This window comes from Halichondria panicea, chromosome 6 (assembly GCF_963675165.1).
Source record: "Halichondria panicea chromosome 6, odHalPani1.1, whole genome shotgun sequence".
NCBI lineage: Eukaryota > Metazoa > Porifera > Demospongiae > Suberitida > Halichondriidae > Halichondria > Halichondria panicea.
In genome coordinates this window covers 4,571,072-4,596,065 of record NC_087382.1, presented here as the reverse complement: position 1 = coordinate 4,596,065, position 24,994 = coordinate 4,571,072, and the positions used below count along the sequence as shown (strand labels likewise).

Genomic DNA, 24,994 nt, shown 5'->3' with positions numbered 1-24,994 from the left:
TCCCCTGCTGGGACGAACCTCGGCCTCCTTTGATGTCACCCTCATTGTACCCAAGGACCTTGTGGCTCTGTCCAACATGGTGAGTATAATTATACATTTAACACATGTAGTGAGATATACATGTGTATGACATATGCTTGGGGTCACTATTGTTTATCTTAATTCCACTAGAGCTTTCACTATTGTACTCTACTATGCACTGGTGGGGAAACCCGTGGAATCCCCCATTCTGATTACACAGCTACACTAGCTGACTTTGTCTTTCTAGAACAATGTACTACACCTTGCCCTATTGTACTATATTAAGTCCACTGATTGTGATGAATCCACGTGTAAAAATTCTATAATTTATGTTGTGTAAAAATTCTGTTGTGGTCAAAACCGGTCATGCAATTTGTAGGTACCCTCTTAACAGCTACTATAGGTTGCTTAATTGTTTGTTGTTAATTGAAACGTCATGGGCGTGATTAATCTCTATAAGCGCATCGGATAGAGGCCTGCTTTTCCCTATAGGCGCATGCTCTTACTAACCAGATTATACGGTATTATATAATACAAGTGTCTTCATTAACGATACTCATAATAATTAATTTTAATGACATCCATTAATCTGGAAATGTCATGTATTCGGATGCATGGGGTCTGGTCCCGCTTTATTCGGATTAGCGAGGTTCTACTGTATCACTTACCGTATATAGTGAGTATTTTCGTGGTAAGCTAACCTCGACCCAAATTTTACCCTAAAAACGTGGGCGTGGTTTATCGGAACCAGAAGCAAACGATCAAGTTTTACCTAACGAAATTACCCGGTATTATTGACTATAGATCCTTGAAAATGTGGGGGGGGGACAGAAACCACACCCACCAATTACCTGTCATTTTACTAGGATTTAGTTTCTTAGCTGTATAAATTCTATGTGTGTATAGTTTCATTTTCCGTTTATTCTATGTGCAATAAATGGGTTTTCTATACCACTTGATTCAGAATTACATATTCAGTCCTAATTAACTTCCTGTGGGCGTAATCATTATAATTATGATTATTGCATGTTTTGCATAAAAGGCACAAATGCACAAAAATAAATCAGTTACTGTCTGAGCTAAAATCAGTTACTGTCTGAGCTAAAATCAGTTACTGTCTGAGCTAAAATCAGTTACTGTCTGAGCTATGCAGGATGGGTAACATCTGTCATGTTGAGAGCTGTTACCTAGAGTTTGACATAGTCCCGATTATCCTCATATGGTTTGCTTGTGTATTGTTGGTCTCTCTAGTGATTATTATGTGGTGTGTTGTGTGCTGTTTAGAGAAGGACAGACTCAAAGAAGCTCTACAGGAGTTCAGCTACTGCCCTAAGGCATGCGATTGTCACTGCACGCGTTGCAACCGTCTCATGTGTATGGACGACCCAGCACCTTGTGCTTGTGAGGACTGTATTGACCGTGTTCAGGCTAGTGATCCCCTGGTTCCTGGTGAGAATAGCAATCCTGACGATGGTAGTGATCGTAAGAAAGACTCTTACAAAAGCTGTCATTTCTTCCCAGGATGCGATGAATGCTCAAGGAAGCCTCCAGAACTTTGTCTTTGCGAAACTTGTCACTGTACACATTGCAAAAAACTCTTATGCGAAGAATGTGAATGTATAGATTGTACCAAGCGAAATGAAAAACCTTGTCATCGCATGTCTAAGTGTAAATGTAGCTCTGAATTGGAACAGAGCACATCTACTCTTCCTGCTGAAAGCACTAGCACACCTCAAGCCAGTCGCTTGTCAGTCGCCAGTCGCCAGGAAAAGAGTGTGCCTATGCTGGAGATCATTCAATTGGATAGAACAGACTCTGGTAAAAGGACTGAAGAGTTTGTACTTGACTCTCCCACTCCAGTTGCCTTTGCCGATGATGTGCCAAATGACGAGCGTCCATGTAACAGATGTGTCCGAAAGTGTTGTACTCATTCCAGCTATGTACGTCTTTGGCAATGGTTGCGTAAAATTTGCTCTAAAATTCCATGGTGGCGTATATATTTTTTGTTAATGGGACTTTTCAATGGTGTTGTTAGAATTGTGTATGGGAGCAACCAAGGCGTGCTGAGAGACACACCAAGAGTGGCTTATATTGATAAACTTGGCCGGCAAGTTGTGTACGTTGATGACATTCCAGTGCTGGAAAAATCAAATTACTTTCAGTTCATATTGATCATTAAAGCTTTGTTCTGGCTTGCTTTTACTTTGTCTGTAGGAGCTGATGTTTTTTTTGTCAAATCTGATCTAATGTGCGATACCAGTCGAGACTGCTATATCCTTGACAACAACTTCGATGAGGAACCTATCACCGCCAACTGCACTGAGATTGTTGACAATCAAAAGCAAACTGCTGTATGCTACAAACTAGTTTACGATTTCACTATGGCCAGCTCGGCAATGGGTGGTTTGTTGACATTCACTCGTGTGGAATTGGTTATTTTCGCAACTCTCAACACTTGTCTACTCAAGTGGAGTCGGAAAAAATCTCAACGTTGTTTCAAATGTGTTATTGCTTCTGTGATTATTGTAACTATTATTGTAATAGTTATCCTTTATCCTGTGTTTTTGCACGTCGAACAAAGAGCAAATCTGAGCCCGCTAAGGCACGCTGGTCGAATAATTCAGCTCACTGGATATATGATTAGTGTGATGATGTCTGTGCTCATACCGTGGTATCACCTAGTTGACCCCGATTTTTGTACAAAAAAAGAAAAAGAAAAATGTACCTAGATGATTATATCTTTCGTTTATTTTGTGTAAGATACTTGTAGAGTGTGACTCTTTAGTGTGTTAATATCTTTATTTTATGTGTTCGTATCTAGCGACAGTCTGCATAGATTGTGTGATTATTGTTATGACTACCGTTTCGTAATACATTTTTTCATTCATTGGTATAGATAGAATGAGGTATACGGAAAGCATAACTAACCCCTTGTTAGTATTTTGGAAAGAAGCTCATGTTGCGATGCTAAATAAAATAAGGCAGACGAAAACATTGTGTATGAACTGGAAAATGGTCATCTTCCTGTTTGAGAAATTTGAAATGTTGAATAGGTCAAGGTTTCATGGACGAATGTGCACCCAACTCGGTTTGCATTTTATGTTTTCCACCACACACACACGTGCACATGCACAGGCAGCTGATACCCGCCGAGCCCTCCTCTGCTGGGACGAACCTTTCATCAAGGCCTCCTTTAATGTCACCCTCATTGTACCCAAGGACTTTGTGGCTCTGTCCAACATGGTGAGTATAATTATACATTTAACACATGTAGTGAGATATACATGTGTATAAATGACATATGCTTGGGGTCACTATTGCTTATCTTTCCACTAGAGCTTTCACTATTGTACTCTATGCACTGGTGGGGAAACCCGTGGAAATCCCCCATTCTGATTGACTTTGTCTTTCTAGAACAATGTACTAGACCTTGCCCTATTGTACTATATTAAGTCTACTGATTGTGATGAATCCATGTGTAAAAATTCTATAATTTATGTTGTGGTCAAAACCGATCATGCAATTTGTAGCTACCCCTCTTAACAGCAACTATAGGTTGCTTAATTGCAATTGCTTACGAAAAGCAGCCTTTTAAGAAAATTGAGAGATTAATATACTGTCACCCTCCACCCAACTATATGAATTGATCTGCACGCACACCCACCCACTCCACAGAACGAGACGAGCTGTGAGGATGTAGAGGGTGGTTTAAAGAGAGTGATGTTGGCCCGCACTCCCATCATGTCCACGTACCTCCTGGCGTTCATCGTGGGAGAGTTTGACCATGTAGAGGGGCGGGACTCCAATGGCGTGCTGATGAGGGTGTTCACGCCCACAGGCAAGAAGGAGAACGGACAGTACGCTCTTGATGTGAGTTAAATTAATTACTTGACAGAGTTTATTTGTGTTATTGGTAGACCTCCCTTAGAGCTACAGAATGCATCTTTTCATTCTCAATTCTGAACTTCCAAACTCAAGTTATGAGCTCAAAGTTAGCTAGCACAATTACTTACTATTTTGGGCTCTACATGTGCACATATATAAAATCAACCACCATTAGAGTAGCAGATTTCTTTCTGAAATTATAATTTGACCTCCCACAAACTTAAGTTATATACCTCAATGTTTGCGTTGCATTTTATATACCCCCCAGTGTGTTGTATCACTAGCAGTACAGGGGCGTAGCCAGACTTTTGAGACAGGGGTTTCTGTAGTCTCATGAATCAGCCGCCGTTCTTTTGGAACCACCGTCTGAGCACTCTTGTCATGAAGTCATTTCAAAATGGAATGTTGATTGCTCACAAAACCAATGGAATCTAATTAAATCGTGATCTTACACCCACACATATTTTCTAATTGTTATACAAATCGCCAAGAGAAGGCATCTCTCTCTACTTGTGTTTTGCTGTGGTGCTAAATCTGTGCCCAAGGACCCCTGCTTGCCTTGCTCATGCTTCGTACCAGCTTCTATGTATGAAGTGTTTACCATGCGTAATGCATGCGTAATGATTATCCAAATGCGTTGAGCAAAGTGCAGTTCTTTGCTGCCTCCAAGTTCATCACCTGACTGGACTTCTGCAATTTGATTGGTCAAGACGGAATTCCGTCTTGGCACATAAAACGATGACAAGAGTGCTCAGACGGTGGTTCCAAAGAACGGCGGCTGATTCATGAGACTAGGGTTTCTGGAGAATAATGAGCGGCGCGATAGCGCCGCGAAATTTTTGTGGCCACGCCCACTTCCGCTACCACACCCTCTTGATTGGGGCACACCTACTGTTATTGACTATTGTTCATGACTTTTTTACATGTTTGTGAGAAGCTAGCTAGCTATAGACGTAACATACTAGGCATGCAGGTGCCAATTGGGTATGCTAGTCTAGCTGAGCAACAATTAAATGTCATTTACCTGAGAGGTTTCATGTGGCTGAGATTGTTCTAAACTTGTACACTTCCTGAATAAAGTTGTGCTTAGAGCTGAGTCTGAGAATACTGGAGCATTCAGGATTGATACTAGATCTAGAACTTAAGTCTTGGTCTTCTTTGCTTGAGGTAGCTAGCTAGCTGAGACTAACTAGCTGAGACAAAGCCAAAGTGAAACGCTTCACGGTGCTGCTCTGATTATTGATTTGCAGCCACGTGTGAAAAGATGGGCAGGGCTGCATGATTTCAATTATAGGGAGCCCTGCCCAATTTTCTCAGCAGCTCCTGGGGGGGTTTCTGGGCAACCAGGAAACAATGGTAGCTACGCCCCTGCAGTATTATTAGCACACATTCTACCCCCCAGGTTGCTGTATCATTAGCACACATTCTACCCCCCAGGTTGCTGTGAAGACCCTCCCCTTCTACGCCACCTACTTTTTGACATCAAGTACCCTCTGCCAAAGATGGACCTCATCGCCATCCAGGACTTTGCAGCTGGTGCCATGGAGAACTGGGGGCTCGTCACTTACAGGTGGGTGTGGTCAATTACAAGTTACTCTACCGTGTAGTTAGTTGCTACAATCTATTCAAAATCATTGGCAACAAAGTGCTAGGGTAAGCGTTGCTTTAGTATTGTTTCCTCTGGTGTCAATTGGATTTTGAGACCTACATGTATAAGGATCTCTAAAGGACCATGTCACACCATATCACACTGGGATGTTGATTTTTTAGTATGCGTGCCAAAGAAGTACGGTAGCCCTGAGAGCTACTTAACTTACAACCTTCATAGCTTCATTGTGCCTTTGTAAAATTACTGAAAAATTGTTTGTTTAATCTGGAGTATACTCCTGGTATACTCTTTATGCCCTTACTTTCTTGTTTGTATACTTTGTATGCCTCTTCCCCTTTGCCTCCATGCAGGGAGCGGCTGTTGCTGGTTGATCCTGTTAACTCCTCAGCCTTCACTAAACAGCTGGTGGCCCTCGTCGTGGGTCATGAGATCGCTCATCAGTGGTTCGGCAACTTGGTGAGGATGTGAGGAGGGTGCATGGGGTGGTGTGAAGAGTGGTGATGATATAATTATATAGTGTGAGGAGTGTGGGGGCGGAGAGTGTAGAAAGTGGGGATAGTCTGAAAAATAGTGAGGGTATATATAGAGCCGGAGTGATAAGTGTGGGGGTGGGGAGTGTGATAAGTGTGGAGGTGGGGAGTGTGATAAAGTGTGAGGGTGGGGTGTGTGATAAGTGTGGGGGTGGGGAGTGTGATAAGTGTGGAGTGTGGGGGCGGATAGTGAGTGTTCATGCAGTAATATAAATTCCGTTAGCATATAAATTATGTTAATTGCCCGCGTCAGGTGACCATGGAGTGGTGGACCCATCTCTGGCTTAACGAGGGTCTCGCCACTTGGATTGAATACCTGTGCGTTGACCACACCCACCCAGAGTTTGAGATTTGGACCAACTTCCTCAGTCGAGAGTACGCCAGTGCTCTAAATCTAGACGCCCTCGATAACTCTCATCCCATTGAGGTAAGCCGCTTACTTGGTCTGTGTCTAGTCTATAGTAACACTATTTATATAGTTATTGGGTCCAAGGTAGAGGAGGATCGTCAGAGTCAAAAGGTCTTAATCATAATAATTTTATTATATTAAGCTGCTTCTGGAGGACTTTAATCATCTACTCTTCCTTTAGTATCTCCAATTCACGTGGAGCTAGCTGAGTGGAAAGTCCTCCGGAAGTAGTTTTATGATTAAGACCTTTTGACCCTGACGATCATCCTCTGGGTCCAAGGTAGATTTTCGAACGCTTGTGCTTAGGGGTAGTGTCATTGTGCTATAGTAGTAGTGGTAGTGTACTGTCTATAGTCGTATAATTTACCAACCTTGTATATACTTTCTTATTGGAGGAGTAGCATCTCAAACTAGCATACATGTATATATATGTAACTTGTGCTCTGGCAGCGATTTATGTGATTTTCAGAAATATCCCAGATGCTATAGTGCTTTCAAATACATACATGTATATATATTCCATTAATTTTATCCTAGTGTGTACTATTATTTTCTAAAAGCTTAAAATTGTATAATTAGCGAAGGATGAAACATCACTACTCTATAATTAGACCGTATAGCGGGTATATTTCGAGGGTATACATTTTCGCGGATGGACCATTACAAAGGATTTCGCGGATTTTATTTTCGTGGTCTGAGTTCCAGCCTTTTGGCGCATGCGCACATCAACATGCAGCTGTACCTACACACCGTTAGCCTCGAATCCATAATACTGAACACGCCTACTATTCATAAATTTTCGCGGTACAGGCTCAATCCGCGAAAACTGCAAATATTTATACCCTCGAAATATACCCGCTATACGGTATAATGTTGAGTGTAGACAGTGGTATGTTCAATGAAGCAGGATCTCCTGTCATGGCTGTCAGTCAGTATAGTACAATATCCAATATCAAAACAGTTATTATTCTTGCATTCCATTGACTGTTTGTAATGTTATTCACGAGTGTTATATGCAACACCACAATAAGTTCACACTGGGTCACACTATAAAAGGTGCAGTTAAGACTCGAAAGCATTATCAGATGGGAGGCTTTTAAGTCTCAAAATTTTTGGAAGGCCAACCAAGGGGAAGGCCTGAAAAGGAAGGCCTGAAAATGACAATATTGCACTAACCTCATTCCCAGGCAGAGTATTCGCTTTTATGTCAGATGGGGAAACAAGGCCTAGGAGATATTGTATCTGGGCTTGTAGTAAAATGTGTCATAAATGTCTATTATTTTTTATACTTTCACTGAAAGTTCATTGTCTGCGTAGCACAGTATAGGAAACCATACAACACGTCCCTTCCTCCTTCACACTGGAGTTGACATGCAGCTTGCATGGACTTGATGCTCATGCATTGAGGGAGGCCTTAATTCTTTTGAAACAACTTGATAGCTACCACCTAGTATACCTAGCTAGCTAGCCTCGATCCCAGGCCGAGTTTTCGCTTTTATAACGGTTAGGCGAACAACTAGGCCTGGTACTAGTTGTCTGCGCATGCGTCAAATTTTCATTGTATTTGTGGTCGGCAAAAATATCTATAATCAAAATTTGTACACAGAAAATGCACAGAGTGAGTACACAAAAGATGCACATAGAGAGCTGCTTCACAAGGGCATGGGGAGTTGCCAGTTGTGCTGCAGCACGATTACAGTGACCCAGGACAACTTTAGGATGATTGAATGCCTTCAAATTACGTTTCAAAAAGATTTAGCAGGCTGCTGGACTTCTCTGATTCTAGGCCCCAACTCGTAACTTTTGAGAAAACGTAGATTTTCTTGATGCCTCTGAAGAAGAGCGTGATCACTGCATACTTCGAGAAAAAGGATGGCGTCCCTCCAATCCGTGGTCTGTCCAAGTACGCAAGGGAAAGAGCAAACAAAGAATTAATACATGAACCAAAGACGGTTAAACCCTTACCTTAAACTGTCCAGTCTCGTCCGTTAGTATAGCCAAGAGGAGCACTGTTGGGATAGCTGGATATTAGCCATTGCTCCTGTACAGAGAAGTAGACATTCTAAATACGTGTAGATCTTTATTAAATTTCTCGTATTTTAAACAGGTTATAGTGTCATTGTCGACGAGCTGATGATGGTAGCACCAAGTTCACTAGCTCACACTCTTCACTTGATCCACCATATTAATGATGAAACTATAGTTTACCTAGATCTTGCCAAACATGAACAAGATTTGATAGCATAGGGCCCACACAAAAATTTCTGACCTTAACAAGCTGGACAAAGCTTTATACCTCTTCCCTTGTTGTTTAGTCTTCAGAATAATGTTTTCTAAGCTTCAGAGAAGAGAGAAGCTTCAGCTAAGAGCCATTCCAATAATGATAAAACGGGAACTGACTTCTAGTACACGATAGTACACGAATATAAATGTCACGAAAGTGAACGAGAATATCCATTCGCCAGAATCTAACGAACGACTGACGCATGCGCAGACAACTAGTACCAGGCCTAGTTGTTCGCCTAACCGTTATAAAAGCGAAAACTCGGCCTGGGATCGAGGCTACTAGCTAGCTAGCTTTCTTCAAGCGATAATTTTTTTACCACTCAAAAGTTTTTGTGATTATGGCCACATGTATATAATTATACGTTTAGTTTTACTAGCCATTTTTGCTCACTGAAATCCATATTCTTAGATAGTCGGTGCTCTTATTATGATTATGGCGTCTGCTATACTGCATGTACTAGCTTGTTAGGCATAATTATATATAAGATGTTGATCGAATCCTAATAATTGTAAGGAAATTTTATTTCAATATTGTTTGATCGCTATACCCTCTCCTGCGTACATTAGATTGAGGTGGGACCCCCCTCTGAGGTGGAGGAGATCTTCGATACCATCTCTTACGCAAGGGCTCCTGTATCATCCGCATGCTCCACGACTGGATCGGAACGGAGGTAGGTGTGGCTAGGGTGTGGTTTACATAGTGGCTGCTGTGTGCGTGTGAGTACAGGAGGTCATTGGAACCAAGTAAATGCATGCCTGAATTTTGTGCGTGTTGCAAAATTTCCAACTTTTTTCCATTTCTTTCTTTTTACAGAATTTCCGAACTGGTCTCGGAAGCTACTTGAAGAAATTTGCGTACAAAAACGCGAAGACAGGTATGATGTAAATTTATTGTTTTCAAACAAATTTTATTGATGTCATCTGACAGAGGACCTTTGGGCGTCTCTCGAGGAGGCCAGCAAGAAGCCAGTTGCCACGGTGATGAACACCTGGACAAAGCAGATGGGCTACCCTGTGCTGACAGTGGAGGGGAAGCAGGTGATTAAAGGAGCTTCCCCAAAATTAATAGGTTTATTATTCAGTACATGTACAGTATTACTAGAATATTTTCGGGTGAAAAACCTTTGCAAATAAGCCAATTAAATCAGCAGAAAATTTGACCCTGTGCAATCTAACTATTGCGTTCTGGCACGGATCGTGTGTATTTACTAGGTTTTGCTGATTTATTGTTGTGAATTGATCAACCATCGCGAAGTTCGCAAATGTTTGATGCTCGCAAAACATTCTAGTAATACGGTATGTCTTGATAGTTACTGTTTTGGTGATACGAGCATTAGTATTCTAACATCTTGTTAACTCCTTGTGCACTGTATTTTCTCAGGACGGCAACAACAGGATCCTGACCATCTCTCAGAAGAAGTTCTGTGCCAATGGTGACAGCTCAGGTGAGAAGCTACATGTGGTATGAATGTAAATTTAGGGAGGGAAGAACTAATTTCCTGAAGAAATGATTAGTTTGAGTGATTGTATTGTCACGTGTGTCCAGGTCATGAGTCTGTGTTGTGGCAAGTACCAGTCACCATAGCAACGAGCAAGAACCCGACAGCTGTCAAGTTTGTACTGGAGAGTCAGTCCACCACTGTGACAGTGGAGGGGGTGGGGCAGGACGACTGGATACTGGTACGTGAAGAATAAGTTTAACTGCATGTCGTATTGTAACTGGTTTGTGATTTCTATCTACTAGAATATAGTCTATAACATATCCTATGCACTTTCATTGGCGAACTAGAGTTAGCATCCTACCATTATAAATTTCTAGCTTCCAAAGAAGCTAGTTATACGCTCATAATTCCCTAAGTGATATACTCGAAAGTTAAGTGCCTCCGAAATTTCTCGCTATACGGTATCTGCAAGAGTGTACGAGATGTTGTGTTTGGTGATGATGAGAATGTCAGGGGTGCTGATGTCTGTTGCCATGAGAACAGTCACTACGTGCTGGGAAGGAGTGGCTTTGCTGCACCTTCTCATTGCTAGTGGTGGAGTCATAGCACTTACTGAGCCAAACACTTCACAATGATGTAATCAACTCTTGCTTCTAATGAGCTATGGTCTTATAATGCAGTACGGGCAGGCAAATTAAAAAATATTCTTAGTTGTCACAAACTTTCATTAGATCGTACTTGTAACAGTTTTTTGGTGTATGTGTGTTCCTCACGTACTACCTGTCAATTGCTTAAAATAATTATTACAGAGAATTATGTGTCCTCCCCTCCCCAATAAACTGATACAGGTGAACCCAAGTCGTCAAGGTTTCTACCGTGTGTCATACTCGGCCACTCTTCTCTCCCCCATCCTCTCCATTCTGGGGCAGCTGTCAGCACAGGATCGCCTCGGGCTACTCAATGACACCTTCGCTCTTGTACGTCACCCCCCGCCCACACCACACCACACACACACACACACACACACTTGTATTTGAAGGGTAGATAATGTAGTGTAATACGTGTCAACGGCAAAGGTCATCGTAGTAATTTTGTAAGGAGTTTCTTATGCTGGTTGACTGAAGAGGCTAGCTTATAAAGTAATATAGTATCGAGGGCTTCTCTTGTAAGCCTTTGATAGTATTCTGTGGTATTTTGTTCATTTTGCCTAAAGGGAGATATGACAAACCCGTAATACTTTCACACTGTACACCACGATATCTAATAAAATTATTTCTACTTTGTATAATTATATACATACGTAGGCTCGTGCTGGAGTGGGCAGCACCGTGGACGTCTTGCGTCTGATTGGCTCGTTTATTAGCGAGACATCGTACACGGTGTGGGAAAGCCTTGCCTCCAACATTGGCAGCCTCGCTCGTCTCTTCTCCTCCACCGATTGTTACGAGGATTTCAAGAGATTTGCTCTCAAACTATTGACTCCATCTTTTGCACGACTTGGCTGGGACAGTAAAGACACTGACAGTGAGTACATTTAAGACTTGTAACTTAATAAGAGTTAGAGATTGTTTGGGAGGTGGGGTCTCCTGAAAACTTCGGTCCTAACATTAAACATGGCTAATTTAACGAGGCCGGGGAAAGGCCGGGAGGTGAGCAAGAAATAGAAGGCGTATCCAAGGTGAGGGGGCTCACCCCCGGCCCTCTCCGGCCTCGTTAAACTAGACTATGTCAGCTAGAGGCCATATTAAATAAGTATATGCAGGAGCCCCCCCCCCCCAGCACAATCTCTTAAGTTTTCATCTCTTGTATTTTATACTTTAGTGGAGCTGTAGCATTAAAGTTAAAGTTGTCAGCATAGCAGGGAGGTTATAAATAGTCCTCAATCTGTTTTTATGTGTGGCATAATTATTTGTGACAGGTATACAGGAAATGCATTTCCGATATCTCACATGTACAAATCCATTTCGTGATTATTGATTTCATCCGCTCGTACATGTAGGTACTCTGGACACAATGCTGCGGAGTCTTGTGATTGGTCAGCTTGGTCGCTATGGTGACCCGGACATGATATCTGAGTCCAAGCGTAGATTTAGCGACCATGTCTCTGAGAAGGACGCCATCCCTGCTGACATTAAGAGTGCCGTGTTCTCAGCTGCTCTCAGTGGTGGGGATGAATCTATCTTCGACCATCTAGTGGCGGTGAGTTGTTCTATAAATGGAAAGCTGTTGGTCTCAAATATCAGTTGATACATGTACTTTGGGGGTTTTGTTATACAAGTATCAACTCAAATAGTGCGTATACAAGACTTGCATATAATTATAAGGGAGTTGAAATATAGGATAACCAGGATCGTTTGTTCCTGACAATACTAAGCATGCAATGACTACCACATTATTGTCTCGTCGTCTTCCTACTGTATTGTCGTACATGGAAACCTCGATATTGGTTGCCTATACTTAATTGACATGAAATACCCGTACATTTATTACAGTACCTCAATTAAGCACTGTTTCTTCGAAGACTACATGATTGTCATTAACCATAAGGATTATGGTACCATTTTTATACTTCCAGATCTAGTGGACTGGAAGTTTTTACTTCCACAGTATGTAAAATTTTGTTAAGTAAATTTAGGTGACTATTGTTATTTGGTTGCAGCTCCACGACAAGGCTGACTCCAACGAGGAGAAGGTGAGGATCTACAGCTCGCTAGGCAACGGGAAGACAGAAACACTCATCACCAAGTGCCTCGACTTTGCCACCAGTGTGAGTGAGGGGGCGGGGTGGGTGTGACCTTGTATGGACTACTAATAAATAAAAGCAGATCAAGAATTTCAATTATATGGTTATGCATCAGTGCGCATAAGTCGAGGGATGTACATGAATAGTATACTCTGCATGGGGCATATTATTAATCAAAGTTTGTTCTTTGCTTGTACATGTATACTACTAAGTGTACGTGTGTATGTGGTTTGTGTAATTCAACTAATGTGCATGTCATTCATGTTTCTGTACTGTGACTCATAATACAGTTACAAATATTCATACTATAGTTTACATGGGCATCTTGCTTGGTACATGCAGGGAAGCACCGGTCCTTAATTGGCATGTAGGTCCTCCTTTGAAGTGTTGGTTGATCTCCCGTGCTCTTATTTGGTATCCATGTATACAGTGCATGCATGAGTCTGGTGTACCGTACAATAATATTATAAATTATTTGTACACAGCATTTTCAGCTAGTCTGTATAATAATACTATGTGAGTATTAAATCCCTTTACCCCTCTCACAGGATAAGGTACGCCCCCAGGACCTCCCTGCAGTCCTCATGTCCCTCACCCGCTCGTGTCCAGACTCTAGAGAGAGGGTCTGGAAGTTTGTACAGGAGAACTGGACCATGCTCAAGGACCGCTACAACGGCCAGTTCCTGCTGGCTAGGATGATCGATGTGAGTGTGTGTGGGGGAGGTACCGGTTGGCGATATAAGTATGCAGCGGCCATTGTTAAAAAAGCTGGTTCTATCTAGAAATCTATAATTAAGAATTAATTTCATATAAAGCCTATAAATGAAGCATAGTTATTGTCCACAGAACTTCTGGGGGCCGGCAACTCAACTAGACTTTAGTGAATGTATGAGTTTTAAATTAATTGTCTCTGGTGTATTATAATTAAAATGTTGTCTCTCCCTCTCCATGCAGGTGTCCACTGCTGGCTTTGTGAGTGAGGAGAGAGCTGGTGAAATAGAGAAGTTCTTCTCAGAGAACCCATGGCCAGTGGCTGCGAGAATCGTCAAGCAAAACTGTGAGGCCATTCGACTCAACGCCAAATGGTTACAGAGGGACCGAGACATCGTCAAGGAGTGGCTAGCCAGTCAGTGATCGAGAGATTGCATGTTTGGAACTGCTGAAACAGTGACAGTGCTTACAACTGTATTAGTGACCTTATTGAATTGCTTGTATTAATTAATATCAGTGTGCGCATGCACACATTAGTAACATGAATAAAATTTGGAATTATCTCGAAATTTAATTACACTTGATTATATAATACATGTACAGTATATATAAAATAATTGTATAAAATACATTGATAGTTCTTGGAGGCTATAGCGCTATAGTTAACACAACACAAAAACTTTTTTTTTTTAAATGAGTTCACGAATTGTTTCAGCTCAGACGTCTACTTGGTAACCATCCAACAACTCGTTGAGGACCATGGAGTGTCATTGTTGTGTTTGGCCAGGATTTGTTCGTTGAAAGCCCTGTCAGCAAACCCCATTGAGATGAGCTTCTCCATCGGGGAGCTGGGGGCTTTGGGTCCGTCCCAGCGCTGAGGGATGAGGTGGGAGACATCAGGTGACTGGACCCACTTGGCTCCATCCTGCGCATGTGTGCCGAGGGAGGGGGAGGAGGTAATAATGAGCACGCAGGTGGGAGATAACAGAGTACATTGCAGTCAAAAAGTATAGAATAGACACGCATACAGACACCAAAGTTAAAAAAAGGAAGCTTTCACGTAGAATTACATACTAAAATAACATCTTACATGTCATGTACATGTAGAAGCAGGCTAATGTCATGTGACTAACGTCATGTGACTAACGTCATGTGACTAACGTACAGTACTACAATAATGTGTTTGTGTACTTATAATTATGCACAAGAGATTAGATACTGTATAATCCCCCCCCCCCCACACACACACACACACACCTCATCACTGTGCACCCACTGAGCGGAGTTATGTCCTGGTAGGAGGTGGGATACGCTCGGCATCTGCTGGATCTTCCACGGCTGAGGGGGAGGGGCAGTGGTGGGAGGCTCGGGAGCATCCTGGAGATCAAGAATGAAACACAAAATTGTAAAATTGTGATTTTCCAAACTAACCTAAATTGAAAGTGAAATTATATAATTACACTGCCAGAAACAGTGGGGAGTTTTAAAAATGTTATTCTCACCTCGAATTCCTCGTCACTACTGCTGTCTTCCTCCATGCTGTTGACCACACCCACTTCTTCCGGCTTTCTGGGTGGAGCTATTTTTTCACTTTCCTGCTCACCAAGTCTGACATTGTGTTCACGAGTCCGGCGGCAACGGTGAAAGGTCGACGATACATGCGAGCGTCCCTCACGTTCTTGAGTGTGACTCGCTGAGGTACGTACTCACGACGAGCCGTAGGGGGTGTGGTCTGTGAGGGTGTGGAGTTTGTGAGGGTGGGCTTTGGCTCTTCAACGATGAACGAGGTCATGTGACTGTCAGATGACCTGGTCATAACATCATGTGACAAAATCGGTGGTGGAACAGGATACTGGGGTTGGATGACAGGTGGTGTGTAGCCTAGGAGAGGCTTGCTGACATCGAAACAGTCCGGTATGACGACAAAGAAATCGTCTGAATCAGCAGAGCTGACACTGGCCGTCGTCTCAAGCAAGTCCTCCTCTGTGGGGTTAGAAGCGTGTTTTAGTTTCAGTTATTTGATAATCGATGAACAATGATTTAACCCTTTCCCCGCTTTAGCCGACTATAGACCGACTCTATAGTCGGCATGGCTACTGATAAATTTCAAAAAATCATTGTGCACGCTGTGTTGGAGCTAGCCTCGATTCCAGGCAGATTAATCGGCCTTGAATCGAGGCTATGTTAGAGCTATGCGCACACTGCAGGTACCAGCACATGCGCATTGAGCTGCTCTTACGTGGTATTTTTAATATTTTGCTTCGAGGTACAGTTCTATCGAAAGAAAAGTGACCGTTTTATATTAATTAATTGCTACAAGATCTTTGTAGTACAACCTCAGGGAGGTTCTAGGGAAGCTAGAGAGTGAGAATATCGATGCTTATGGCCTTGTAGAGTGAGAGGACAGTGACTGAGATCATAGCTAGGTAGGAAGCTTCCTTTCAGAGGTCAAACTAAAAAGAAAGAGCCTGAGAATCCTGAGGAAGACGCACTTGAGGTGGACTATCTTCCTGAACCTGGTAAGTCACTAGAGTAGCATTTGTAGTCTTGATAGCTTCACTATAGGTTTGTTTAGGCTAGTTAGTACAACAGTGGACATCATGAGCCACCATTGAACTTGTAAACCTGTGTGTAGGTGAAGAAAATATTTCCCGGGAAAAAGGCGTCTGCTGATAGAACCTCAAATACAAGTTTCTGCAGATCATGATTGAGTCCTGAGTGAGCCATGTCACCGTGAGAGCATTCTGAACACTTATATCATGTGTTCATTCACTTCGTAACATCATACAATATTGTTTGTGTACATAATTGTGAATTTTTGTTAACAATTGTTATTTGTGGGGTGGTGGTTGATTGCTAGGCAACAATTATGAGTCCATGGGTCCGGTTCTACCTGTGGAACTTTGTTACAAGTGTTTTTAATATACGGTTCATGAGTTATAAATTTTTTAAACAAAATATGCAAATATTCACTTTTAATTAAAGCAGAGCTAGAATTTTGTTGTTTGTTGTATTGGTGAAATAGAGTTTCAGTTTCAGTTAGTCTAGCTTTCTTAGTTGTGAGTATCAATATTGTTAGTACAGTAGAACCTAGCCTCGATCCCAGCCCCTCTCACTAGAGGGGCTAGGTTCGTCTTTCTCAATTGAGAACGGCCTGGAATCGAGGCTAAGTAGAACCTCGCTGGTCCGAAACCAGAGGAGGGAGGACACGATTAACCTTAGCTCTAATTAGCTAATTATCCCGACCTTTTAATTACATTCTTTGAACGATTCATCTTTTCTTTCTGTATAACCTCTACATATTGGGACACACAGAACAGTACTATAGTATGAGTGACAGGAAATTCTTGCAGGCACAGAGCAAACCATACAAATAAAGGGGTGCTAGAAGCTGAGACTGTTAATGTCATTGATGTTCTTCATGTTGGAGACACTCTGAACTAAACAATTCCATGTTGCAGCTTTATCACAGAGACAGGAGTGCCTGGGGTGCTTCTCACAGGGATCTTGGAGACAGGAGTGCCTGGGGTGCTCCTCATAGGGATCCTGTCTCCAGGGTCATCTCACAGAGACAAGATCAGAGTGCCTGGGATGCTTCTCACAGGGATCTTAGAGATAGGAGTACTTGAGGTGCTTCTTATAGGTCCTATTACGATCAGTGGACCAAAGTGGCCAACTTGAATTTAGCACTGTGACCACAGAATCTGAAATTAGCTTTTGGCTATCAGCTTAGCTTTCACCTATCAGCTATCAGCTTTCAGTCAGTACAGTGGACCTAAGTGGCCAAGTTGAATTTAGCACTGTGACCACAGAATCTAATGCATATGAAATTAGATTTTGACTATCAGCTCAGCATTCAGCTTTTGGCTTATCAGCTATCAGTGAACCAGATCAGATCATCACGCTGAATTTTGCATAGAAATAAAATTTTCGCAAGCAGCAAATTAAATCAGCTAAGGCTGTAGCTAGCTATCAGCTATCTAGCTATCCAGAGGAGGTACGACATCCGCATGTCTTTAACACACACATTCCGAACTTTGACCTAAGGAATGTGTGTCTAAAACGTTTCCTTTGACACGCGGATGTCGTACCTCCTCTGCTAGCTATCGGCTCTCTGCATGGCCAGTCCCACATCTAGTCTGGCCACGCCCCCCAATTAAATTAAAATGAGGCTGCTAATATTACTACTAGGATTTTAACCTAACCATGCGACTTTCACTTTTTTATGCATCCATGACATATCAAAAATCAATCCATAACTCGATAAAGTATTACCAAGTATCGTAATCTAGGGCGATAGGTTTTTAGTGAATCTGAATAAAGTTAAGTATGGCATCTTGAAAGGATATTGTCACACATCAGTTTGGTGTATACATATATCTTCCAACATAATGATTAATACTCAACCTGCAATGTTTGTTGTTTGTTTGACCACCTTAAGGTTGTTCCTGGGAAATAAGGGCGTGTACAGGGTGAATTTGCTCCACCACACTGCACGTCACAGTCTCAATCAAGCAATACTCGACAGTGAGGACAGGAGGAGCCTAAATCAAACCACCTATGGATTATATTATGTGTGACCTGCGCCGGGCGATATAGGTGATTTGATTTAGGCTCCTCATGTCCCCATGTCGAGTATTGCTTGATTGAGACTGGAACGTGCAGTGTGGTGGAGCAAATTCACCCTTTACACGCCCTTATTTCCCAGGAACAACCTTAAAGGTGATCAAACAAACAAACAATTTTGCAGGTTGAACTAGCTGAGTATTAATCATTATGTTGGAAGTACGTTGGAAGTACACCAAAAAGATGTGTGACAATAAGCATCCCTTCAAGATGCCATACTTAACTTTCTCCAGATTCACTAAGAACCTGTCTGCCCTAGATTACGATACTTGGTAATTACTAATTAATTAATAATGATTTTTGATATAATTATTACGTCATGGGTGCATAAAAAAATTAGAAAATCCTAGCAGTAATTGATGTTAGCAGCCTCATTAATTTGGGAGGGTGTGGTCAAACTAGATGTGGGACTGGCCAGCGAGATATATAGCCATGCAGAGAGCTGATAGCTATAGCTAGCTACAGCCTTAGCTGATTTAATTTGCTGCTTGCGAAAAGTTAATTTCTATGCAAAATTCAGCGTGATGATCTGATCTGGTTCATTGATAGCTGATAAACCAAAAGCTGAAAGCTGAGCTGATATAATTTTATAGTCAAAATCTAATTTCATACGCATTAGATTCTGTGGTCACAGTGCTAAATTCAACTTGGCCACTTAGGTCCACTGTATATACTGACTGAAAGCTGATAGCTGATAGGTGAAAGCTGAGCTGATGAGAAGCCAAAAGCTGAAAGCTAAGCTGATAGCCAAAAGCTAATTTCAGATTCTGTGGTCACAGTGCTAAATTCAAGTTGGCCACTTTGGTCCACTGATCTGATCTATTACCTTCAGGTCCTGACAACTTGGCCATAGGGGTACCTCCAGTAGGAGAAAAGGCTCTAGCTCTTGTGTCCAATATGTAGCGGTTATAAAGAAAGAAAAGATGAATCGTTCAAAGAATGTAATTAAAAGGTTGCGATAATTAGCTAATTAGAGCTAAGGTTAATCGTGTCCTCCCTCCTCTGGTCCGAAACCTTGCAAATCCGGACAAAATGGCAACTGAAAAGAGGAGGGGCTATCAGTAAAATACACTACTGCTCATGCGCACTCCAGCAAACCCTCATTCATGAAGCTGCCTTCTCCCCTGGACACGCCCTAGAAGTTGGAGTTAGGCGCAAACTCACCACCCATCTACAGGCCTGCCGCTCCATAGGTGTAAACTTCATTCCCATTGTGGCAGAAACACTAGGAGGTCTAGGCGAAGAAGCAATCAACATCATAGGTGCCATCGGAAATGCCATAGACCGGAGAGTAACCTTGACACATTCCATATCCTCCACCAAGAAGCATCTGTTTCATCGCCTGGCCATTGCACTTTGGAGAGGAAATGCCTGCCTGTGGCTTCATCGCCAACAAACTTTACCTCCTTCAGCGGATGGTATCCGCTAAACTGTATGCCCCCCCCTCTTATCTTTTGGTCTGTTGCTTTTGTACAGTTGTATTGTTTTGATATTACATATTACACGGGAAAAAAAAAATTTGCTTTACTGAATCAGCAATAATTATGCCTCGGTGCGCATGCGCAAGCGAGGTATACGGTAGTGTGTTTGTGTGTCTGTGTATCTGTTAGCCTCGTTCCCAGGCCTTACTTTTTCTTGCTGTTGTCACTGTTCATCCATAAACATAAGAAAGACATAGTGAGGCAGCAAAGAAAGAAATGGGCGTACAGTTAAGAAAAAGTAAGGCCTGGTTTGGGAAATCGCGTGATCCACAAGGATTTTTATGAACGTGGGCGATATGTAGCCCACAATCGTGACGTAAGGTATTCTCCCACACATTCGGAGTAAGACTGTACTGTACTGCACTGAGACAACCACCAAGCTGTGTAGATGGGCGTGCCCGTCCCCGGCCATAAAAATGGGGGCTGGGGACGGGCACGCCCATCTACAAGCTGTGCTGCAAGTCAGATCAGAGAACCAGCGTGGCCAGCTCTGGTGGCAGTAGCTACCTGCTATATGATAATGATGACTAAGCTATTCTACTATAGCATGTAGAAAGACACAAGAAAAAGTAATAGTGATAGAATCCAAACACACAATCTAGACTAGTAGATCATCTAGCTAAGCCTAAGGTATAGCTAGAGCCTATAGTGCTTGCAAACTTCCAGTTCCAAGTCCATGTCCAGCTTGCTGCAGGCAAAGTTTTACTAGTCGTAGACCTCTGCGTGGGCAGTCCAACATCTCTAGCTCAGTATGCCCACGCTCATTTTCACCCTTCTACCACCCTTCTACCCTCACGCGACTTCCCGATACATGCTCTCCTTTTTCCTAACTTTACGTCTATTTCTTTCTTTATTCCTCCAATTAATACCGTATTTTATCTCATTGAACGAATAATACAGTATTTTATCTTATTGAACGATTGTGATAAAGAACAGAAAAAGGAGAGCCTGTGTAGAGGCTATGTATCTGTGTGTCTGTGTGTCTGTGTGTGTAGACCGCTACAGCTGCTCAAGGATGAATCAAGTGCAAGTAAGAGTTTCTATAGGCTTCTAGTCATGTTTACTTGGATTTTAATTCGTGGATTTGCAAAATAATGCTTCGTTCTCGAGTTATGCCTAGTTTTGCTTACTTGGAATGCTATTGCAGCCTTTTCAGAAGAGTCCGTAGCAAAACTTGTTCACCGAGTGTTACTACTCTACTTAGTAGTTAGCTCTGCACTAGAACGCTAGCTATTGGTAGCTGCAAGAGTGAGCAGAGAGCTGTAAGGCTCTGCTGACTTTGCAGCCATTTATTTTAGACTTGAACTTTTGGCATCGATCGTTTTTAACAACAATCATGGTCGATCATTACCTACTATTCGGTTGATTGCATGCAGCAAAATTCATCATGATAATTATAATCAATGTGTGTACGTGTATAAAAGCTAGCTATTAGTAGTTTTATGTTATGTACTATATATAGCGTTGGCACCTCCACCGAGGCATCAGCACCCGTGGTGCTTTCATTTTATCAATAACGTGGTTAACCAATAACGTGCTCAATACAATGGCCACTGCACTCACGTATTAATAGAGAAAGGGTATATTAGAGAGAAAGTTGAGATAAAAGACTTCCCTTCTGGCCACAAATACAACAATGTAGGCACATACTGGTTAGCAGACCAAGAGTCTGGATAGAAGGCGCATGGTTTTTTGCACAGTTCTCTGCCCAACAACTGGTCTCCACACTTCTTTATAGATGTTAACTAGTTGATATGACTATATAGACCTCTTACAGATAACGATTGAGCCAGCTAATGGAGATTTGCTTCATTGAAAGGTCATGGGCGTGATTAATCTCTATAAGCGCATCGGATAGAGGCCTGCTCTTTTCCCTATAGGTGCATGCGCTTACTAACCAGATTATACGGTATTATATAATACATGTACAAAAGTGTATTCGTTAATGATATTCATAATAATTAATAATTAATCTGGAAATGTCATGTATTCGGATGCATGGGGTCTGGTCCCGATTAGCAAGGTTCTACTGTATCACTTAGTTACCGTATATACAGTAGACTCTCGCTATTCCCGGCTCCCTGAAGTACGGCCATCTCAATATACCGGCCATTTGGCTTGGCACGGAATGCTAGCTATATGTTTACTGCACAAAACTCACCCTGAAGTACTAGTCGAGCGCCGCCGCCCTCCTTGAAGGAGGTCGGGAATCAAGCCTAATATCCACAGTTTTGTTCTGGCCTGTTACGCAATAGTATCATGAATATCATTTATTCTATGTGGGTGCTAACCAATAGCGATGAATATCATTTATTATAAAGTGGGTGTTGGCCTCGCCTCTCAGTCAATCCAACGTGTGCAAAATTCACACGTGGTACAGTTGAGTGGGTGTGATCAATCCCCTTGAGATACTGCAATCTGATTGGAGCTGGTGGAATTGTTGGATTTCCAACAACAGAACAAAACTGTGGATAGGCTTGATTCCCGACCTCCTTCCGGGCAACGGTATAGAGGGCGGCGGCGCCCGACTACTGAAGTACGGCCAGTGCTGGCTGTCCCAAACGAAACAAGGTTAGCCTCGGTCCGAGGCCAATTTTTTTTTTAATAGAACGAAGTTGAAAAATAGGCTAACTAGCGTTCAATTGGAGACGGATCGGCCTGGGGTCGAGGCTAAAACAAGGTTTTCAATGTAATTGTATACGTGTTTATGGCCGGATATGACGTTTTGGGTGTGGTTTAGCAAATAAAATTGAATTACACTTAAATAGAGAACAAAATGATTCATTATCCTACATTATCCTCGAGACAAGAACCGCAAAAAGTAGTCATTAGATTCGAGGTAAGGTCGTTTTTAAGCCGCGGCTATTTCCTGAGCTGCAGCCACCTCGCTATTCCGGCCAAGCTGCATGGTCCCAAGGGTGACCGGATTAACGAGAGTCTACTGTAGTAAGTATTTTCGTGGCAAGCTAACCTCGACCCAAATTTGACCCTAAAAACGTGGGCGTGGTTTATCGGAACCAGAAGCAAACGATCAAGTTTTTTACCTAACGAAATTACCCGATATTATTGACTATAGATCCTCGAAAATGTGGGGGGGGAGGAAACCACACCCACCAATTACCTGTAGGATTTAGTTTCTTAGTTGTATAAATTCTATGTGTGTATAGTTTCATTTTCCGTTTATTCTATGTGCAATAAATGGGTTTTCTATACCACTTGATTCAGAATTACATATTCAGTCCTAATTAACTTCCTGTGGGCGTAATCATTATGATTATATGCATAAAAGGCACAAATGCACAAAAATAAATCAGTTACTGTCTGAGCTATGCAGGATGGGTAACATCTGTCATGTTGAGAGCTGTTACCTAGAGTTTGACATAGTCCCGATTATCCTCATATGGTTTGCTTGTGGATTGTTGGTCGTTCTAGTCATTATTATGTGGTGTGTTGTGTGCTGTTTAGAGGAGGGCAGACTCAAAGAAGCTCTACAGAAGTTCAGCTACTGCCCTAAGGCATGCGATTACTGTCACTGCACGCGTTGCAACCGTCTCATGTGTATGGACAACCCAGCAACACCTTGTGCTTGTGAGGACTGTATTGATCGTGTTCAGGCTAGTGATCCCCTGGTTCCTGGTGAGAATAGCAATCCTGACGATGGTGGTGATCGTAAGAAAGGCTCTTACAAAAGCTGTCATTTCTTCCCAGGATGCGATGAATGTTCAAAGGAGCCTCCAGAACTTTGTCTTTGCGAAACTTGTCACTGTACACATTGCAAAAAACTCTTATGCGAAGAATGTGAATGTATAGATTGTACCAAGCGAAATGAAAAACCTTGTCATCGCATGTCTAAGTGTAAATGTAGCTCTGAATTGGAACAGAGCACATCTACTCTTCCTGCTGAAAGCACTAGCACACCTCAAGCCAGTCGCTTGTCAGTCGCCAGTCGCCAAGAAAAGAGTGTGCCTATGCTGGAGATCGTTCAATTGGATAGAACAGACTCTGGTAAAAGGACTGAAGAGTTTGTACCTGACTCTCCCACTCCAGCCGATGATGTGCCAAATGACGAGCGTCCATGTAACAGATGTGTCCGAAAGTGTTGTACTCGTTCCAGCTATGTACGTTTTTGGCAATGGTTTTGCTCTAACATTCCATGGTGGCATATATATTTTGTGTTAATGGGAATTTTCAATGCTGTTGTTAGAATTGTGTATGGGAGCAACCAAGGCGTGCTGAGAGACACACCAAGAGTGACTTATATTGATAAACTGGGCCGGCAAGTTGTGTACGTTGATGACATTCCAGTGCTGGAAAAATCAAATTACTTCCAGTTCATATTGATCATTAAAGCTTTGTTCTGGCTTGCTTTTACTTTGTCTGTAGGAGCTGATGTTTTTTTTGTCAAATCTGATCTAATGTGCGATACCAGTCGAGACTGCTATATCCTTGACAACAACTTCGATGAGGAACCTATCACCGCCAACTGCACTGAGATTGTTGACAATCAAAAGCAAACTGCTGTATGCTACGAACTAGTTTTCGATTTCACTATGGCCAGCTCGGCAATGGGTGGTTTGTTGACATTCACTCGTGTGGAATTGGTTATTTTCGCAACTCTCAACACTTATCTACTCAAGTTGAGTCGGAAAAAATGTCAATGTTGTTTCAAATTTTTTAATGCTTCTGTGATTATTGTAACTATTATTGGAATAGTTATCCTTTATCCTGTGTTTTTGCACATCGAATTAATGGCAAATCTGAGCCCGCTAAGGCACGCTGGTCGAATAATTCAGTTCACTGGATATATGATTAGTGTGATGATGTCTGTGCTCATACCGTGGTATTACCTAGTTGACCCCGACTTTTGTACACTTAAATGTACATGTACCTAGATGATTATATCTTTCGTTTATTTTGTGTAAGATATTTGTAGAGTGTGACTCTTTAGTGTGTTAATATCTTTATTTTTATGTGTTCGTATCTAGCGACAGTCTGCATAGATTGTGTAATTATTGTTATGACTACCGTTTCGTAATACTTTTTTTTTAAGTTCATTCATTAGTATAGATAGAATGAGGTATACGGAAAGCATAACTAACCCCTTGTTAGTATTTTGGAAAGAAGCTCATGTTGCGATGCTAAATAAAATAAGGCAGACGAAAACATTGTGTATGAACTGGAAAATGGTCATCTTCCTGTTTGAGAAATTTGAAATGTTGAATAGGTCAAGGTTTCATGGACGAATATGCAC

At 42.0% G+C, this 24,994-nt stretch overlaps 4 protein-coding genes and 1 long non-coding RNA gene across 5 annotated transcripts; 4 read left to right on the top strand and 1 right to left on the bottom strand.

The window, feature by feature from the left end:
* The first annotated feature begins 61 nt into the window (after positions 1–61).
* LOC135336996 (puromycin-sensitive aminopeptidase-like) lies at positions 62–14,210 on the top strand. Its single transcript, XM_064532890.1, is given in 19 exon segments — positions 62–79; positions 3,157–3,264; positions 3,697–3,891; positions 5,344–5,379; positions 5,382–5,476; positions 5,866–5,971; positions 6,299–6,472; positions 9,308–9,359; positions 9,362–9,411; positions 9,555–9,615; positions 9,669–9,778; positions 10,122–10,185; positions 10,287–10,420; positions 11,031–11,159; positions 11,487–11,706; positions 12,182–12,381; positions 12,842–12,949; positions 13,474–13,629; positions 13,880–14,210. Coding segments are annotated over 19 exon segments (2,181 nt in total). The 5' UTR covers positions 62–76; the 3' UTR covers positions 14,060–14,210.
* LOC135337001 (uncharacterized) lies at positions 1,059–2,896 on the top strand. Its single transcript, XM_064532893.1, has one exon. The coding sequence runs from the start codon at positions 1,176–1,178 to the stop codon at positions 2,748–2,750; it is 1,575 nt and encodes a 524-aa protein (XP_064388963.1). The 5' UTR covers positions 1,059–1,175; the 3' UTR covers positions 2,751–2,896.
* On the bottom strand, positions 14,183–15,643 carry LOC135337004 (uncharacterized). The gene is made up of 3 exons (XM_064532897.1): positions 15,139–15,643; positions 14,894–15,013; positions 14,183–14,561 (listed from the first exon to the last, which is right to left on the bottom strand). Exons 1-3 carry the CDS (start codon positions 15,172–15,174, stop codon positions 14,361–14,363), a joined length of 357 nt encoding a protein of 118 aa, XP_064388967.1. The 5' UTR covers positions 15,175–15,643; the 3' UTR covers positions 14,183–14,360.
* A 214-nt stretch (positions 15,644–15,857) lies between these two features.
* On the top strand, positions 15,858–16,464 carry LOC135337958 (uncharacterized). The gene is made up of 2 exons (XR_010395385.1): positions 15,858–16,155; positions 16,272–16,464. It is a non-coding gene; the product is annotated as an uncharacterized LOC135337958 (long non-coding RNA).
* Positions 16,465–23,036: 6,572 nt separating this feature from the next.
* On the top strand, positions 23,037–24,797 carry LOC135336998 (uncharacterized). The gene has a single exon (XM_064532891.1). The coding sequence runs from the start codon at positions 23,079–23,081 to the stop codon at positions 24,633–24,635; it is 1,557 nt and encodes a 518-aa protein (XP_064388961.1). The 5' UTR covers positions 23,037–23,078; the 3' UTR covers positions 24,636–24,797.
* Positions 24,798–24,994: the final 197 nt, after the last annotated feature.

Bases quoted from the DNA above. Each gene is read 5' to 3' on its own strand.
- LOC135336998 (XM_064532891.1), top strand. From the start codon at position 23,079: ATGGGTAACATCTGTCATGTTGAGAGCTGTTACCTAGAGTTTGACATA.
- LOC135337001 (XM_064532893.1), top strand. From the start codon at position 1,176: ATGGGTAACATCTGTCATGTTGAGAGCTGTTACCTAGAGTTTGACATA.
- LOC135337004 (XM_064532897.1), bottom strand. From the start codon at position 15,174: ATGGAGGAAGACAGCAGTAGTGACGAGGAATTCGAG. The intron at 15,014-15,138 runs GTGAGAATAACA...CTTGATCTCCAG, and splicing joins GTAGTGACGAGGAATTCGAG to GATGCTCCCGAGCCTCCCAC. The intron at 14,562-14,893 runs GTGTGTGTGTGT...ACACATGCGCAG, and splicing joins AGTGGGTGCACAGTGATGAG to GATGGAGCCAAGTGGGTCCA.